The 20,413-nt window shown below is 40.8% G+C and overlaps 1 protein-coding gene across 1 annotated transcript in view; it reads left to right on the forward strand.

The window, feature by feature from the left end:
* The window catches only part of Otogl (otogelin like), a 145,671-nt gene extending 144,986 nt beyond the window's left edge, over window positions 1-685 (forward strand). Inside the window, exon 59 of the mRNA XM_004650138.2 lies at window positions 485-685. Within this exon, the coding sequence (XP_004650195.2) occupies window positions 485-685 (201 nt within the window). The remainder of the gene's footprint in view (window positions 1-484) is intronic.
* Window positions 686-20,413: the final 19,728 nt, after the last annotated feature.

Consider the following 20,413-nt stretch of genomic DNA (forward strand, 5'->3'; position numbering starts at 1 on the left):
AGGGAGAGGGAGAGGGAGAGGGAGAGGGAGAGGGAGAGGGAGAGGGAGAGGGAGAGGGAGAGGGAGAGGGAGAGGGAGAAGGAGGGAGAGAATGGGCATGCCAGGGCCTCCAGCCACTGCAAACGAATTCCATATGCATGAGCTCCATTGTGCATCTGGCTAACATGGTCCTGGAGAATCGAACCTGGGTCCTTTGGCTTTTTAGACAAATGCCTTAACTGCTAAGCCATCTCTCCAGCCCTATATCATCATTTTTAAAAAATATGTTTTTATTTATTTGCAAACATAACTACAGCACTATATTTGAAGCTCAATATGATGATGTTTTAATATGTATCTTCCACAATATTCTACTGTACAGATAATTGAGGATTGATGTCATAGTGAAGAAAGCCTTGCTTTTATCCGACTCTTTAGCACAATCAAATAATAGTGAGTTTTTGCAAAATTTGAAAACATTTTTTCTCATTACCTCTCAATACAGATTAATGTCGCATCTTGTGATGGAAAGTGCCCATCAGCTACCATATATAACATCAATGTTGAAAGTCACCTAAGATTCTGCAAGTGCTGTCGTGAAAATGGAGTACGAAACCTGACTGTGCCCCTGTATTGCTCAGGGAATGACACTGAAATTATGTATACTCTCCAGGAACCTATAGACTGCACATGCCAGTGGAATTAAATCCTTCATTCCAATAACTCTGCATACACAACATTGTAATGTCAATGCTTTATGCATATGACAGACATACTGTTCAATAATAATGTTTCTTTAAGACTATTGGGATATGACCACTTAATAATAGGCACAAAGTATATACAGCTTCAGTAGCACAATTAGATTTACTATTTTATTTAAGAGAATCAAATTATTTCAAATTGTTCAGCTGAAATAGTGTAAGATTTATAACTGAAATATGGAATGAATCTGGAATATTCCTTTCAAAGAGAGAATATCTTGCAGAATTCTTCCTATTCTGATCACTTATTTTTTAATATGCAAGGTATGTTAAAACTGCTCAAATTCATCCTGCTTAGTCTGACAAATGTCATCAGTTAATATGAGCCACTAGATAACCACAGAGTTGTATGCTTAGAGACAGAAATATAGGACCTTTAAAATTAAAGATGAAAACATTAATGAACCTTAGAGTTGTTCATATAATTTCCTCTTATTTGCAGGTGAAAAAGGTAGCTAGAGAAATTTTGTGATTTGTGAGATTTCCTTCAGTGGACAGTACATTGATGTTATGTTAACAGCTGGTAACAGTCAACAATCCCATGGTCCTTATTGTGAACAAAATTAGCACTGGATATAATTATAACTTTTAAGTTAAGTATGCTTTTAAAAATAAGAGTTATGCCAGTTAGAAGGGATAGGAAAATATAACATCAGTTGCTAAATAGATCTTGAGCATTTATTTTTTATACCATTAAAATTACTAAGTAGGTTATTATTATTTAACATCTAGTTAGTTACTTTTTATGTCATTGACAGCTGGTTTTAAGGTGCATGCACACACTATTGAATTTGAGAGTTTTTGCTACCGCTCTTTTGCTGGGTGGATACAATTATCTAAATGTATGAACAATTGTACATGGGATGTTGCATTCTGGAAACACAGTAGATTATTAATATTGACAAGGAATATGTCCTGAGAACCTTGAAAATTCCCCATTCTCTCCACCTTGAGTAAATAATGATTGAATTTATTCAGTAAAGAGAGAATGCCTTATTGTGAGTGTGAATGTGAAAGGAAATCCAATATTAATAAGCAAGCAGGAAAATTTCAATGAAAAGCTAATGTTTGGGGCTTAATGAACTAAGATCAGGTTTCTCTAACTGACAAGCTTTCACTGATGAATGTTTTCATTTCAGAAGCATGCTTCTAAGCCAGGTGTGGTATCTCATCGCTTTTACCTAGCGCTCCCAAGGCTATGGTGGAAGAATTGCCATGCATTCCAGGCCAGCCTGGGCTATAGAGTGAGTTACAGGTCAGCCTAGGGTAGAGTGAGACTCTGATTCAAACAAAACAATAAACAACAATGACAACACACACACATGCACAGAAATACCCAATGAAATCTCACTTCTAAGGAATATTTCAATTTAGTAAATGTTTGGACCTCAACATGGGTGAAATGACTAAAATAATATTGCACCTGTCGAGTCCCAGTGTCTACTCTGTCTGAAATTGATTTACAGTCTTTGCTTTAATAAGAATGTTTTCTGTTGATGTAAACATTTCAATATTATTGATTCTAATTTACATAGAGATTTACTTAAATATTTCTATTAAAAACATTAACATCTGCTTAAGATAAATTGTTGTGTACCTCAAATAGAAGCATGTAATGTTTTACATTATCTTTTGCCTATTTTTTGTTACTATGCTCGTTAATATCAAATTAAAAACTTTAAATGATCATTAAGCTTACTGTGTAGTATTGGGATTCAAAGTTGAACTTTTTAAAAAATATTTTTAAATTTATTTGTTTATTTGAGAGAGAGAAAGAGGGTGAGGGAGAGAGAGAGAGAGAGAGCGCATGCCAGTGCTTCTAGTCACTGCAAACGAACTCAAGATGCATGTACTCCTTTGTGCATCTGGCTTACATGGGTCCTGAAGAATCGAACTGGGATCCTTTGGCTTTGCAGGCAAACACTTTACCTGCTAAACCATCTCTCCAGCCCCAAAGTTGAACTTTTGATCCACTGTGCACTTACATACCTTACTCATTGCTAATATGTTCAGTCGATAAATTTCATTAGTTATATATGACATATGACTCCATATAGTCTTTGCTGTTTTGTTTTCTTTTAAAGCTGACAGGTCAGCCACCTTACCAATAGACAACATTCTTCCAAATCTACATGTTGTAACAGCAACTCTAACTAACTCCTCTCTGTGCTTTCCCTAGATATGATGAGTTCAATAATCTCTCTCATGTTTACATATCTTTGAAAATTAACTTTGAGAAACAGCCTCCAGATGTGCTTTCTTTGAGTTCCTTAATTAGTCACCTCCTAGCTACCTGAACTTTTAACCTATAAGCTTGACGATAAAAAATTGCATTTTTCCTAATAAACAGATGAGATCCCCTTTCAGCTGTTTTCATCATCAATTATAGTTTGTCCTGTAAGGTTACCTGTTTTCTTGTTTCCATCCCATAAGTCACTTCCACGTAAATGCAGGTGTGCCTCTTCTACAATGGAGAGAAGGGAAACATTCTCTAAGCATTTTATAGACTTTCACCAAGTATAAGAAATATATGTTGATGTTCTGTGGTATGTCTGGCATTATTTTAGTGAAGATGCAGGCCAAACAAATAGATACACTGTGAAATGATGGCATTGGGGGTAACCAACTGCTTTCTGACTAGATTTTAAGCCCATCCACAGGAGGAAATTCATGCCTGATACTGTAAACTTGGTCAGAAGCTTTGGATGGGAAGGCATAGGTATATATTGGGAGGTAGCTACAGCTGTGGTTATGCTGAAATGATAAGTTATCATACTGCTGTCTAAATACTTAAATATTCATACCCATAGATTAGTGATGTTCTCAGTCGACCATAGAAGGTCCTTTTTGTAAGGGGCAGAGGTTAATATAGAGATACATAGTTGGCAAAAATGCTGAGGACAAGTGACTATTTGTGTGTGCTCACACCTAAAAGGACATCTATATCACTCCCTCCATGGCTTGGAAAGCAGAGCAAAAGAGAGGAAAAAGGGACAGAAAGAATCTAAGAGCTGGAGAATAGGGATTGGGCTGTGGTATGCTGTCTTTTGGACATGGCATGTCTGTTAAATTCCTGAACAAATAGTTGCTGAACAAATGGTTTCCTGCACAAGATTGAGCCTGCCAACATTTCATCATGCAATGGAAACAGGCTCATGATGCCACTCCTTCTGGAGGAGCTTGTGGCAGGTAACAGTTGCTGGGAGAGGAGGGGACTGATCTTCAGAGGTGTAGCCACTGGTATGTTGCCCATACTTGAGTACACAAACAAATCTAATTTAGCCCAAGGAAGGTTTTATTTCACTTATTATAAAGAATAACTATAAATTTGGGTAGGTGCTGACCAGGGAATAGAGGCTGCCATGAGAAAATGACAGCAAAATCCATTTTGGATTGGGTGGAAAATAGTGGAAGCCATGGAAGTAAGTGGTATGTATGAATAGACTTAAAGGTCAAGTTAGGATTCCAACAATCTAGCATGTCTAAATAAAAAGAGTGGAAGGAAAGACAGAAAGGCATTTGAAATTTAGAGAATAGCTAGTAAATGAGGCTGAGAAAGAATGTCTATAGGCTGATGGAAAGCTTGAAATCTTAATGAAGGGCATACAAATTCAGTGACTACAAGAGGCTGGAGTTATCTATTGAACACTAATGGAGTTTGTTAAACTTGTAGACATGAAGCTTGTTGCTATTATTTAGTGTTATTAATTATTAATTTATTTTGTTTGAAAAAGCCATGTTGAAGAGGCAGGATGTGGTTGGTAAATTCTTAACACGTGCATGCTCCCTTTATTATTCTTCTTTTGTGATAAAATACCTGACAAAAACAATTTCAAGAAAGAAAGAAGGCTTATTTTGGGTTACAGTTTGAGTTTATGACTGAATTATAACCTTGTTATTAACTTAATGTATATTTTCTATTGTCATTTTTGTTTACTTACATGGTAATTTCACAATGTAGTCTATGAGAAATCATTTTCAAATCTTTAACTCACTTGCCTCTACTTTTGATGTTATATATATTTTTTGCTTATTTATTTATTTGAAAGAGTAAGAAAGAGGGAGAGAAAGAGAGAGAGAGAAAGAGGGTGAGAGAGAGAAGGAGGGAAGGAGGGAGAGAGAGAGAGAAAGAGAGAGAGAGAGAGAGAGAGGGAGGGAGGGAGGGAGAGAGAGAGAGAGAGAGAATGGGCACACAGGAGCCTCCAGCCACTGCAAACAAACTCAGATGCTTGTGCCACCTGGTGCATCTGGCTTATGTCCTGGGGAATTGAACCAAGGTCCTTTGGCTTTGCAGGCACATGCCTTAACAGCTAAACCATCTGTCCAGCTCCTTGATAGTATATTTTAATTACTATACATTATTCCTGGTGAAGTTATTAGATGAGTCCAAATTAATTTCTGATTTATTCAACTTAATTCATCAGGCAAGGAGAAAAGAAACTTACCTTTAGGCTGCAATTGGAGTTGAAAGAATATTTTGGGGTTTTGGTAGATAATTCAATTAATTATCATGCAATGTTTCAAGAATAATGCTTTCTTAATGTTCATATTCCATAGAAAATAATAGTAAATTTTTGAAACCCAGGTTATCTCCATGAATTCTTTAGATTAATATATTGAGGATGTCTGTGGTTATGGCATGTAGATTCAGGTGTATTCTGAGTACAGAATGAGTATCACTGACTAAAAGGGCTGTAGTTCAACAATGGCTTAGAATTCATCTGTGTGCTAATATTTCAAGACAGGATCACTTACAAAGGTTGTGTACTTGTAGCATTGTGGTGAAGTGCTTATCTGAGGGCCCTGGATTGCTGAAATCTAGTCAGGCTCCACAAGATAAGGTATATACCCTGAGGACAGGTTGTCTCTATGCAAGGAAAGAATGCCTGCTGTTTGCACAGAGGTGCAGCTGGCTACTCTGCAAGCATTGCACCTTCTCCTCATACATCTGCCATGAGTAGGCAAAATTTCTAATTTATTTTTTTCCAGAGGTAGGGTCTCACTCTAGCTCAGGCTGACCTGGAATTCACTATGTAGTCTCAGAGTGGCCTCGAACTCACTGTGATCCTCCTACCTCTGCTCCCCAAGTGCTGGGATTAAAGGTGTGTATCAGCATGCCAGGCTCATCTTTTGCTAACTTAACAGCTCTCTTATTCCCAGCCCCATTCTTTCTCTAACAAAATCGTGTAAGTAGTTTCAGCATTTAGAATTTTCTGTCATCTTTCCAATTCTAACAACTGCAAATTAGAAAGCTTGAAGCATCACCTAAGACAAAATTCCATGTTATATTATAAAAAATATGTGTTATTAGGAAATGTAGCATTTTGTTAACATGAGGATGTGGAAAATGTAAAAATATAAAATAAAAAATTCTATTTTATTAAATAATATACATTTAAGTTTCATTGTCATTTGTGGTTGTTTGTGAAATGTCCTCCATAGACTCATATTTGAATGCTTAATCCTCAGTTGGTGGAATGGCATTTTGTGTAAGAGAAAGTTGTGGAAAATTTAGGAGGTGAGCCTTGCTGGAGGAAGTGGGTCACTGAGAGGAGGGTCTTGATGCTTGTTTCCCTACCATGATGGAGCTGTAAGCCTAGCTGAATCCTTTTGTTCCCTAAGCTGCTTATTATTGGGTATTTTGTCCTAGCAACGCACAAGTAACGAGTGTGCTATCTTAATGATTTTTGTTTCCAAATTTTCTTATTGAGACATGGTGGAACACATCTATAATCTCACACCCAGCAGGCACCAGCAGGATAGTGATTTAAGGCCAACATAGGCGACATAGTGATACACTATCTCAAAATATCATATTTATATTTTCCATTAAAACTACTCATGCATAAAAACTAAGTTACGTTTGATAACTGCAACTCAATACTTCAGTATGTGAAAAGTCTTAACCCTTTCTACAGGTCCTAATGTCTCTAATATTAAATTTTTGGGTTTATTTCTTGGTTCCTTGGTATATAGCATCAACTAATATTTCTCTAAACAGGCTATGGCTCATATATTTTCAATAGTTATACCATTTTTTTTTCTGTGTGACTTGAAGTAAATTCAACAGTTTTGCACTTTACCATTTTCAAATTTCTCACAATATTTGTAGGAGGTTAATGGAAGTAGCACTTATAAAATACTTAGAATATTTGTCACATAAATTGACTTGTTATATACTAACTATAAAAAATTTGGGTCATAATTTAGCTGCAAAACTGTGAACATTGGTTTACTAATGTTTAGGTATTTATTGTTGCAAAAGAAAACTCTGGACTTGTTCATTTCTGCTTTGCCATTCTCTTACTCTGACTTTTAATGGTATGGGGATAATGGATCCTTCCGTCTGTATGTAAAGATACTGAGTTTAATCAGATTTTAGTTTGTTTCTCCTTTCTTTTCTCTGAATTCAAGATACTTCATTAGCATTTTAAAGAAATATTTACTAAACTGAATATGTAAGACCCCCAAAATGAGGACCCCACGCTCTGCCCGGATATGGCGACACCCCAAATCACTCACAAGAAGCGGTCTTGATGCAAACTGCAAGAGGATTTTATTCCAAGCGCGCTGGGGCCCACAGTCGTACACCGCACAGGGGTAGAGGACTGCAGAGCCCCGAATGCAGGAACGGGACAGTTTTTATAGGGTTTCTAACAAAGCCTGTGCATTAGACCAATCATTTTTTTAATATCAGGAGCCCTCGGGGTGCGAGCCAGTCAGTTTGTGTCACTCCATAGTTTCTAAGCCAATTAGTTTAATTTGTTCAAGCCCCTCGTGGACCAATCAGTCTCTTATGACCTTGGTGGTCAGCATTTGCGCAGGTCCTTGGGTGGGGGTAGCAGAGTGTGGTATCAGTCTCCTATGACCTTGGTGGTCTGAAGCAGGCTGTTACAGCTTATGGTGCAGGCTACTAAGGCTTACAGTGTGGGCTAGTAAGGCTTATGGTGTAGGCTATTTACAGAAACCAAATAAGTGTTTCACTTCATTACTCATTTCCCATCCTTGAGGGCTATCTCATGCCCTTTTAACCTAGTTTTATATTAGGAGCGGGCTCTGATATAATGAGAAGAGGGATTCTTTACTTGCTTTCAACAGAGAGTAAAGCCTGGAGTTTGAGGTATGCAGGGGCCCGCTTAAACTCTCTTTGGAGCGTGATAGTATTTCTGGGCATCTGAATTCTTGGGCCTTTCAAATACATATTAATTAAGTGTGTTGAATGTGTGCTAATAATCTTTTTAGAAACAAATTACTAAAGTTCTGGTAAACTTCTTAATCAACCTATCTGGAAAGCTATAAATTTAATGTTTCCAGAGCTGTGAATCAATCCACGACTATAGCGCCCCCAAATCATTTTTTGCTTAGTCCCAATTCTCCACATACCAGTTAGAATTTTGTTTTAAGTAACGTTTAATCTTGGATTCTAAAATTTAGGCACTAACCATACTATATTCAGTAAAGATAAATTAATTTGTATAAATTTGGATTACTATATATGTTTTCATAAAAAAACCTATTATAATGATCAATTTTTTGTATTGTGCAGATAAACATGGTAGGAAGCTATCCTTACATAGTTTTAGGAAAAGGCCAAGAATAATTACAAAACAAAATAAACAAATAAAAATGCTCAATCCAAATTTTTTGGCATAACCCAAAGAAACTCTGGAAGAAAAAAATTCTGCTAATTTACCTTTTATGTTCTTTCTCTTCTAATTCATGCCAACAAAATTAAGCTTATGAATTCAATAGTTAACAATGGATTTCTTTTAAGTAGTGATAGATATTCTTATCAGCTTATCAAAGTTTTAGTTTTGTTAGAAAATTTTAAACTGAATATTTTCTTGGCAAGAGGCATTAAGGAATACTTATGAGAACAGGAAACACAATGCAACAAGGAAAAGAATAAAAACAAGATACAACAAAAAAATATTGCCACTGATTCGTCCAGGTTAAGGAAGAAAGTTCTAATGCTTGTCTCTCATCCTTATGTGTACTTCTAGTTTGACCTTAAAGATGTACTTTTCTATATTCTAAAATAGTTGGATCTCATCTTCTTTAGAGATTAAAGCACGAGGAAAGATCCTTATGTATATTGCAAAAGACTCTGAAGAACACTGTCAAGTTCAAAGCAAAATCATGCTTGATTAGACCAGGTGATAATCTATCTCAATCATGCATGCGGTGTTTCAGAGGGCTGTGACTCTTGTTAAAATTTACATTTGCCATTTCCAACAGTGTGTTTTATAGTGTCAAATCCCAACTGTCACCTGAAAACATTGAGATCAGTAGTGCTAAATGATGTACCTTTGACAACTATTTATTTAAGAAACATTTTAGGGGCTGGAGAGATGGCTTAGCAGTTAAGGCATTTGCCTGAAAAGCCAAAGGATCCTGGTTTGATTCTCCAGGACCTGCATAAGCCAGGTGCACAAGGGGTGCATGCATCTAAAGTTCGTTTGCAGTGGCTGGATACTCTGGCATGCCCATTCTCTCTCTCTTACTCTCCTCTCTCTCTCTCTCTCTCTCTCTCTCTCTCAAATCAATCAATCAATCAATAAAATATATTAAAAAGAAACATTTTAATTGCTTCCAATGGGAGTAATCTTCCATTGTTCTAGGTTCTGGGACTAATCTGATGATCATAGAATATACATGTTCCCTCCAAGGTTACCATCTGGTTACGGTCATTAATATAGCTACAACTAATTATATGAAAAGTATAACTTGATGTACAATCCATTAAAGGCACCAAATATTAGGGAAGTAGAGAGAGGACATAAACTATTTTTAGGGAATCCAACTAAAGGTTGCACAAGGTGGAGTAATAGCATTAACTGAAAATGTGCAAAATGAATGGGAAGTGTTTGTGGCGTACTTCATTGGCAAGAAGGAATCAAAGAAGCTAAGGATCCCTGGATGACTACATGAGTAGGCAATAACTCTGCATGATGGACTTATGATAATGAATGTAGGGATGGCTCAAAATAGCTTGAAGTTAGGGAAGAACTAGAGAAAGGGATGTCTGCCTACCAAGTATCCCAGTAAGAAGAGATGCAGACTATAATAAAAGATGGTCTGGTCTCAGGGATAATCACACTAAAAAGTGTGCACGCAAAATATACAACATTCAGCAACCCTCACTAGGATTTAAATTGTACAGGATTAAGAACCAATTGCATGCACTGCTAGACCTTCAGTGTCTCACTTTGTTCTGGGCACATAGTGTTTACTCAATTTGCATTGTGAGCAAAGAAATGACTGGAAGTTGGAGGTAAGGAAGGAAATATGTAATATTTTTATCAGGATTGTGGCCGCACAGATCTGTCCACCTAAATAGTCAGTGAAGGCATGAGTTTCATTTGTAAATAGGTGTATAAATAAGATCACAAGAACCCATCTCATAATGGAGAGATTGGTTATAGTGATGAGCTTTATTTTTGTTTAGATTTACTATGTTTGTGTTTCTACATCTGGAATATAAGTAATTATTTCCTTAACATAAAATCTAATAGATTTTTAAATCTGTATTTTTCCCTCTCTCACTGTCAATGAGCCATATTTTTCCTGGATCTTTCACTTAATTTCTCTGTTATTAGGGTCAGATAAAAAGGCAAGCCAAGGATTAAGCTGAAGCATTTCAGATATTTTTCAAAAAGTTTTGATTGGCAAAATTCTATTAACTTCCTAGCATGTTGGGCTCCTCCCCGCTCAGGTAGTGTTGAGGGAAGAGCCAGGCCTGCTGGTTCCTCCCTAGGGGTTGAGGGGATGATGAGCATCAGACCACCCAGAAACCTCTCCTGGTCACCAGAGAAAAACCACACTGAGTCCAGACTCTCCAAGCAGGAACTCACTTTTTTGTTACAGGCCGGTGTTTATATAATGTTGAGAAGGCAGGCGGAGACTTTAGGGTGGGGTGAGATGTATGGGCCAATAGCATACTGCGACCTTGGAGATGATTGGTTGAAAGCATGAGAGGGGCACTCTAACTTCCTGTGCAGAAGTGGCAGGCCAGAGGCCATTTGGCCCCTTGCTGAGTTCTAAGTGCCCAGGGCAGGAATTCTAATTTCCTGTGTGGAAGTAGCAGGCCAGAGGCCATTTGGCCCCCTGCTGAGTCATAGCTGGGTGGAGGCAGTTAGGCTCAGGAAGTTCCACTAGGCCTCATGTCTGGGCCTCTCAAGGCCCAACACTAGCAGGCTTGCTGGTCTATTAGAGAAATTACTTGAAGCATAGCTATGATTGTCACTTATTTTAAAAGTTACTGCTTGCCCAATGAATGAAGACAACATGGCCAGATTAAAAATAAATACCCATTGCTATACATATTTCTCAAAACCTTAAAACTAATCCAGTAGTGATGAAATCATTTTGTTGCGTGTTGTTCCCACACATTTCACCTGTGAAGACTAAACAAATGTATATGATTCCTGCCCCCGTCCAATGAATTAAAAGAACATATGTCTCACATGCAAAACTTCTGTATTTAAGGATTTTTTTTTTTAAATCATTTCTGAGTTCACAATCTAGGTAAAGACAACTTTGATGGACCAGCGCTGGCTGGGAAAGGGAAGATCAGTATGTTAGAAGGATGCTTCTGAGTTTCTTGTGGGGTTATCTAGGTGGGGATACCCAATGGATACCCTAAGTGCTTCTTTGGAACCCCAGAAAGAAATGAGCTAAAACACACACACACACACACACACACACACAGAGAGAGGGGGGGGGAGAAAGAGGAGGGAGGGGAAGGTGTAGGGGAGGGTTAATTGGGAATCTGTTTCTTTTCTTTTTTTTTTTTTAATTTAATTTACTAGTTTTCTTTTCAGTAAATACAGGCAGTTTGGTACCATTATTTAGGCTCATCTGTGATCTACCCCCTCCCATTAGACCCTCCTTATTATTGAAAATGGGTCGTGCATTGTGGAGTTAGCCCCCAGTTATTAGTATGATAAATGTCTCTGAAAATCATGACCCAACATGTAACTCTGACATTCTTTCCGCCCCCTCTTCCGCAAGATTTCCCTGAGCCATGTTGGGTTCATTTTTGGTCTGCTTCAGTGCTGAGGTGTTGGGGGCCTCTGAGGCTCTGGCTCTCTGATTTGGTAGGAGTTGATTTTTCTCTGCATTGATCTCCTTCCCCTTTGTGCTGGTATCCAGTTCACAGGAAAACATCACCCTTGCTTATTTCGCCAGTTGTCCTTAGTTTCAGTTGGGCCCCTTCTGAGGTATGTTGGGGCAGATCTCTTCTTAGGATCTGCATCTATCTGGAAAAGAGAAGCAGATTCTCCAACGGAGAGTAAGTTAGCACCCAGAAAATTGAGATAACACTTACTTTTTTGATAGACAGTTTGATAGGTGTAGGCCCTCTTATACCCCGTGATTGATGGTAGCTTGATATTGTAGAGTGGGCTTGTGTTTGGGTATGGTTCTGACTTGTTTCCCACCTCCAGCTAAGGGTCTAGTACCACTGAGTGGATCAGTTAGCCAAATCAAGAGCAATTGATTCCTCACCATGGCTGTGTACCACTATTGCACTTGTGTGGGTATCACATCCAGTTAATTGTTGCTACTTAGGTTAAACAATGTGTTGCTTGGACAGATCTTGGTCACTTCCCCCAGTCGCCTATGTAGCGCCTTCTGGCACTAGACACGCTGACTGTCTGGGGACTGACTCTCTCCTGGCTTCCAGCCATGTCATTCCATTTTACGTGCCAGCTGCGTATGGAGTCTTCAGCAATAGGGTCTTACCACTGGCCTTTGGTGGGTCATCAATTACTCTGACAGAAGTCTGTCATTGTTTTGGGAAACCTTGTAGGTTTCTCTGATCAAAAGCTCATTGTGGATTGTAGGCCCAAGCTGGAAGTGGGGGTTACAGGTCAGTGTCCACTAAGAAATTGAGGAAAAAGATAACTAATATACCAGAGTTAGAGAGGAGAGAGGGGGAGAGGGAGGGAAGGAAGATGTAGGAGATTTAGGTCAGTCTTGATCCTACCCTCTCCAGTGTCTTGTGGTTCAGGTGTTTCCTGTAAGGGACTAGTGAAGGTTCAGTCATTTGGTCTGTCTTTTAGGAAGTAGAATTTTATGGTACCATTGCCGTTTGGGTCCAGATTACTATTTTCCACCCTTTGATTCCCTCCCCGCCCACCCATCCATCTTATTGTCTAGTCCATGAGGTGCTTGCTGGGTATGTAAGGCATCTTGGGCAAATTCAGGTTAGGTGTTGCAGATGAGTGAGACTATGTGTCGATTTTTTTTCTGTGATTGGGTAAGTTCGCTGAGAATGATCTGTTCCAGGTTCAACCATTTTTCCTCAAATTTCTTTATGTCGTTTTTTCTTACTGCTGTATAGAATTCCATTGTGTAGATATACCACATCTTTGTTATCCATTCTTCTAATGATGGACATCTGGGTTGATTCCAGCTTTTAGCTATTACGAATTGAGCTGCTACAAACATGGTTGAGCAAATCTCTCTGGCTTTTGGTTTAAAGGTTTTAGGGTACATGCCCAGTAATGGTATAACTGGGTCTGTTGGTATTTCTATAGTCAGCTTTTTCAGGAGTCTCCATATTGCTTTCCAAAGTGGTTGTACCATCCTGCATTCCCACCAACAGTGAATGAGTGTCCCTGCTTCTCCACATCCTCGCCAGCATTTATTTTCATTTGACCTTTTGATGTTGGCTATCCTTATTGGGGTAAGGTGGAATCTCATAGTTGTTTTAATTTGCATTTCTCTGATGATTAGGGATGAAGAACATTTTCTTAGGTGTGTGTTTGCCATTTGTATCTCTTCCTCTGTGAATTGCCTGTTTAACTCTGTGCCCCATTTTGTGAGTGGGGTATTTGTCTTCTTATTGTTTAGACTTTTGAGTTCTTTGTAAATTCTAGAGATAAGGCCTCTATCAGTTGGATAACCTGCAAATATTTTCTCCCACTCTGTGGGTAATCTATTGGCTTTGTTTATTATATGCTTATCTGTAAAGAAACTCTTCAGCTTCATATGATCCCAATGGTTGAGTGACTGTTTAAGAACTTGAGCCACTGGGGTTTTATTCAGGAAGTCTTTTTCCATTCCTATATCATGGAAAGTACTTCCTAAATTTTCTTCCAGTAGTTTTCGAGTTTCTGGTCTTATGTTGAGGTCTTTGATCCATTTGGATTTGAGTGTTGTGCATGGTGAAATGTGTGGATCAAGTTTTAGTTTCCTGCATGTGGTTATCCAGTTTGTCCAGCACCATTTGTTGAAGATGCTATCTTTTTTCCAGTCTATATTGTTTGGGCCTTTGTCGAATATCAAGTAGCTATAGTTGCTTGGCCCAAAATCCGGGTCCTCAAGTCTATTCCATTGGTCTATACTCCTGTTTTTATGCCAGTACCATGCTGTTTTTATTACTATGGCTTTGTAGTATAACTTTATATCGGGTATGGTGATGCCACCAGAGGTATTTCTTTTGCTGAGGATATGTTTGGATATGCGAGGCCTTCTGCCTTTCCATATGAAATTTGAGATCATTTTTTCTATGTCTGTGAAGAACATTGTAGGGATTTTAATTGGAATTGCGTTAAATCTATATATTGCCTTTGGTAGGATTGTCATCTTCACAATGTTAATTCTGCCTATCCAGGAGCATGGGAGGTCTTTCCATCGTTTCAAGTCCTCCTCAATTTCTTTTTTGAGAGTTTTTATATTTTCGTTGTATAGATCTTTTACTTCCTTGGTTAACGTTATTCCAAGGTATTTTATTTTATTTTTTGCTATTGAAAATGGGACTATGTCCTTTATTTCTTTTTCTGTGTCTTTGTCATTTGCATATAGAAATGCTTCCGATTTTTGTGCGTTGATTTTGTATCCTGCTACTTTGCTATAGGAGTTAATCACCTTCAGGAGTTTTGGGATGGAGTCTCTCGGGTCTCTTACATATACAATCATGTCATCAGCGAATAGAGCTAACTTAACTTCTTCCTTTCCAAATTGTATCCCTTTTATTTCCTTCTCCTGCCTTATTGCTTGGGCTAGGACTTCCAGAACTATATTGAAAAGCAGAGGTGAGAGAGGACATCCCTGTCTTGTTCCTGATCTCAATGGGAATTCCTCCAGTCTCTCTCCATTAAGAATTATTTGGGCCTTTGGAGCTTTGTATATTGCCTTAATTATATTAAGACATGAACCGGCCATGCCGATTCTCTCCAATGTTTTGATCATGAAGTGATGTTGTATCTTGTCAAAGGCCTTCTCTGCATCTATTGAAATGATCATGTGATTTTTATGTTTAAGCTTGTTTATGTGGTGTATTACATTGACAGATTTTCGTATGTTGAACCACCCTTGTGTTCCTGGGATAAATCCCACTTGATCAAGGTGGATAATGCTTTTGATGTGTTGTTGGATTCGGTTTGCGAGAATTTTGTTGAGGATCTTTGCGTCTATGTTCATTAGGGAAATAGGCCGATAGTTTTCTTTTCTTGTGGCGTCTCTGCCTGGTTTTGGGATTAGGGTGATACTAGCTTCATAGAAGGAGTTGGGTAGTTTTCCCTGTTCTTCGATTGTGTGGCACAGTTTTAGGAAGATTGGTTTGAGTTCTTCCATGAAGGTTTGATAAAATTTGGCTGGGAATCCATCTGGTCCTGGACTCTTCTTTTTTGGGAGGTTTTTTATTACTTTTTCAATCTCCATGAGTGTGATGGGTTCATTGAGGTGGTTGATCTGCTCTGAGTTTAGCTTTGGTAGATGATATGCATCCAGGAATTTATCCATCTCCTCCACATTTTCCAGTTTTGTGGAGTAGAGGTTTTTGAAATAAGTCCTGATGATTCTGCCGATTTCACTGATGTCTGTTGTAATCTCTCCTTTTTCATTTTGAATTTTGTTAATTTGGAGTCTCTCCTTTTTTTGCTTGATCAAATTGGCCAGAGGTTTGTCAATCTTGTTTATTTTTTCAAAGAACCAGCTCTTTGTTTTGTCAATTGCCTTAATTGTTTCCTTGGTTTCCATTTCATTAATTTCTGCTCTGATTTTAATTATTTCCTTCCTTCTGGAGCTCTTTGGGTTGGATTTTTCTTGTTTTTCCAATGGCTTTAGGTGGATGGTTAAGCTATTGATTTGGGATTTTTCTGTCTTTTTTATGAAGGCATTGAGTGCTATGAATTTTCCCCTGAGGACTGCCTTCATTGTGTCCCACAAGTTTTGGTATGATGTGTTCTCATTGTCATTCAATTCCAGGACTTTTGCAATTTCATTTTTTATTTCATCCACTATCCATTTATTGTTTAAGAGTGTGCTATTCAGTTTCCAGTTGCCGTTGGGGCTCTTGTTGGTTTTTTTGTTGTTGATTTCTAGGACTATAGCATTATGATCTGATATCATGCAGGGAATTATGTCGATTTTCCTAAATATGTGGAGGCTATCTTTGTGACCCAGTATATGGTCTATTTTAGAGAATGTTCCATGGGCTGCTGAGAAGAATGTGTAGTCTGTGGATTTGGGGTGGAAAGTTCTGTAGATGTCTGTTAGGTCTAAGTGCTCTATGGTTTTGTTGAGCTCTCTTACTTCCCTGCTGAGCTTCTGTTTGGATGATCTGTCTATTACTGATAATGGTGTGTTAAAGTCCCCAGCTATGATGGTGTTGGTGGTTATTTCTGTTTTATTGTCAAGTAGGTTTTGTTTTATGAACTGCGGTGCCCCTGTGTTTGGTGCATACAGATTTATGATTGTAATATCCTCTTGATGGATTGTTCCCTTTACAAGTAGGAAGTAGCCTTCTTTGTCTTTTTTGATTGTTTTTGGTTTGAAGTCAACTGTATCTGATATTAATATAGCTACACCTGCTTGTTTCTTATTCCCATTTGCTTGGAATATTGTTTTCCACCCTTTCACCCTGAGGAGGTTTCTGTCTTTAGTGGTAAGGTGGGTTTCTTGAAGGCAGCAGATTGAGGGGTCTAATTTTTTGATCCACCCTGTTAGCCTGTGTCTCTTGATGGGTGAATTAAGGCCATTAATGTTTAGGGTGATGACTGTGAGATTTGATTTGATCCCTGTCATTTTGTGGTGGTAGAGGTGTGTTGGCATTTCCATGGAATTTTTTTTTTTTTTGTATCTACTCTGGGTTTGATTGCTGTGATCTTCTTCTTGTAGGCATTTGTGTTTGGTTATTTGTTTCTTCTCTGTGGAGAATTTCCTGGAGTACTTTCTGTAGGTTTGGTTTTGTGTTCATATAATTGTAAAGCTGAGTTTTATCATGGAAAGTTTTCCTTTCACCATCTATTATAAGGGAGACTTTTGCTGGGTAGAGTAGTTTAGGTTGAAAGCCATAGTTTCTTAGCGTTTGAAGAGTATCATTCCAGGCCCTTCTAGCTTTCAGGGTTTCCATTGAGAAGTCTGAAGTAATTCTGATGGGGTTTCCTTTGAAAGTGGTGTGCTGTTTTTCCCTAGCTGCTTTTAGGATTTTTTCCTTGGTGTCAATGTTTAGAGTCTTAATGATAATATGCCTTGGGGAGTTTCTCCTTTGGTCTAGTCGGTTAGGAGTTCTGTTTGCTTCTTGAATCTTGATGGGCCTTTCTTTTAAGAGATGGGGGAAGTTTTCTTCAATTATTGTGTTAAATAAGTTCTCCATGCCTTTGGTCTGAAATTCTTCTCCTTCTGGTATTCCAATGATTCTGATATTAGGACGTTTAAGTGTATCCCACAATTCTCTCATGTTCTGTTCACAGGAACTTTTGAACTTACTGAAATTTTTGGACTCTCGAACTGTTTCTTCCATCCTGTCTTCCAGATCAGAATTTCTATCTTCCACTTCACTGACTCTATTCTTGAGAGCCTCTAGTGAGTTTTGGACTTGTTCAATTAAGTTTGCATTTTCTACTACTTTCCTATGTATCACTTCCATCGCTTTGTCCAGCTCCCTTTTTGTCTCATTTTCTGATTTTCTTGCTGATTCTTGGAAATCATCCTTGCATTTCTTTATGTTTTCATTTAGTGTGGCCAGCTGATTTTTAAGGTCCTCTTTTTTTTCATTCTCCCTCAACTCTCTTAGCTCTCTTTGAATTCCTTCCAGTGTCTTATCATATTGCTCTAGCTTCGTGATGGTAGCATCCATACGATTATCTATCCTTTGTAGCTTTCCTGTCAGATATAGCAGTAGTTTGGTTAGGGTTGCATTGTTCATTGCTTCCACTTGATGTTCTGATCCTAAACACTCTTCTATGTTTTGGTTTGTTGTGATCCTTGTTGGACTGGGTGATCTGGCTGGATTTTCTTCCATTTTATTTTTCGTGTTATTTCTTTTGCGCTGTGGTCTACCCATGTCAGTGTATGGGCAGGTAGGTGGGTGGAGCAGCCTGGGATCTAGCTTAATGCAAATCAAGGCAGCCTGGGGCAGTTGTAAGCAGCCTGGATTTTTGCTCACTCTTGCCAAAGCCGTCAACCTATAGCCTGACAGGGGCACCAAAGTTGCCTGAATTCTCACCCAGTAATGCACCTAAGCTGCCTGCCTTTGAGCTTGAAAAGGGACTGAGGTAGCAAGCCTTGAAGGTGCCTAGATTCTGGCTGGGTACACTGGGGTCTATAAACAGTCTGTGCTCTTCCGCCTCAGGGGAGTGGGGGATGGGTGGCGATGTACAGGTAGGGGATGCCACCTGTGCTGGCGCTAGTGACTCAGTGTGGACTTATGTGGCTCTTGCTGTGGGACTGGGCCCACTGCAAGTGCAATTGTAGCGCAGAGGCAGATGATGTGGGTACAGAATCAGGACACAGCAGAAACTGACGGGCGGCAAGTGATGTGAGAACAGCAGGGCGTGAGGGGAGGGGGGGCAGCTAGGAGCGTGGGGTGCTGTGGGATACCGTGGGGTGCTCTGGACTCGCAGGGGGGTAGGGGGCGGATCGCGCGGGGGAGGGGGGGGGAGGGGGTCCAGGGGGTCGCGGGTAGCGCAGGGGGCGTGGAGCACGCTGAGGTAAGATGGAGTGCTGGATGCTGTGGGATGCTGGGGGGCAGTCTGGATGCGTGGCGGGGGTGGGGTGCACGGGGGGGGCTCGAGGAGCGCGGGGGTGGGGCGCGGGGAGTCTCGGGGCTCGCAGGGGGATCGGGGCACACCAGGGCGCCTGGACGCTGGACGCTGCGGGGCGCTTTGAGCGCCCCGTCGCATGTGGGTAGGGAGTGTTGGGCGCGCTGGGGGGGGGAGTTGGGGGCGGGGCGCGCGGGGGAGGGCTCGAGGCGCGTGGGGGTGGGGCGTGGGGGTCTCAGGGTGCGCGGGTGGCGCGGGGATGCGGGGCACGCCTGGGCGCCCCGGGCGCGGGGCGCTTGGGGCGTGCCTGCTGTGTGTGGATAGAGAGCACGGAACGCGCGGGGGGTGGGGCGCGCGGGAGGGTGGGGCGGGCGTGGGGTGGTCTTGAGGCACGCGGGGGTGGGGCGCAGGGGTCTTGGGCACGCGGGGGCGCGGGGCAGGCCTGGGTGCCCGGGGCGCGGGAAGCCTTGGTTCGCTTGGGCTGTGTCTGCCGTGTGTGGATAGGGAGCGTGGGGCGCGCTGGGGGGGAGGGGCCTGCTAGGGGGTGCGGGGGTGCGGCGGGTGTGGGGCACGGGGGTTGTGGGGTGTACTGGGCCGCCGGGGCGCGTGGGGCTTGGTGTGCACGGGGCGCCGGGCCGCGCCCGATGCAGTTATTCGCAGCGGGCGGGGTGGCGGGGCGTGGGTCGCGGGGGTGTGTGCTTCCCTCTTTTACCCTGATCTGTGCCCTCCCTCTTCAGAAAGTTCCTAATTTCCCTTGAATACTTGCCTTTTTTCCCTCGTTGTTTGTAGTGCAGCTAGGCGGTCGCCATCTTGACCGGAAGCCCCCTAATTGGGAATCTTATTTATGGTTATTTATGGCTGAAATAATGAAACAGCCCAGAATACCCCCAGACACATAGGTCAAATAAGTTTTTAAGCTGGAAATTTCAGAAGATGTAGAGCAAGATGACAGAACCCACTGCAGTCTCATGTCAGGGAAGCTAACTGGGGAGATGTGGAGAAGGTGATTAGTCCTGGGCAATGCTTGCAGTCTCTCTGCCACCCCCACGGAACCCAAAAGTTAACAAATATTGTGGCTTCTTGGAAAGTCAATTGGACGAATTTTAACCCCAAATCTAGCTATTTCAGTCATTTCCAGGGCATCTGTTTCATTTTCGAGAGATGCCATCTTTCTGGCTTGTGTCCTCGTTCATCTCTCTTAAATGTTGAGTGCAATTCTCCTTCATATACCACTGTTTTGGGACTCGCCTCTCAATCCTCTCCCGTCCTTTGGAGTATGTCTCCATTGAGACCTCTCGCTCTGTTAAACCAACCCAGGGATAAGGAGCCCACCAGCCAGGCCTGCAGGGAACAAGCCCGAGCAGGGAGCAGGGGGCAGGGGCAGGGGCAGAGGCAAGTGGCAAGAGCTATGTGTGGATCCAGCGCTGTTGAGTCTGGTCCTGGCAGGTGGGCAGGTGAGGAGCATCCAGGCACTTGCAGGCTTTTCAGCTGGGCATGCTGGGCACTTAGACCACATTCAGCTCTCTGCTTTTCCCTACTTTCCTCACCAGTCTGACCTTTCCTAAACATTCAATCCTTTGCTTTTGTATTCCTTGTCTCCTTGGGTCAAAATTTGGCCCTGTTTGACAAGGTGTAAAACCGTGCATCTCAGGATGGCTGCTCAAACACTGACTCTGA

Source organism: Jaculus jaculus, chromosome 6 (genome assembly GCF_020740685.1).
Source record: "Jaculus jaculus isolate mJacJac1 chromosome 6, mJacJac1.mat.Y.cur, whole genome shotgun sequence".
Taxonomy (NCBI): Eukaryota; Metazoa; Chordata; class Mammalia; order Rodentia; family Dipodidae; genus Jaculus; species Jaculus jaculus.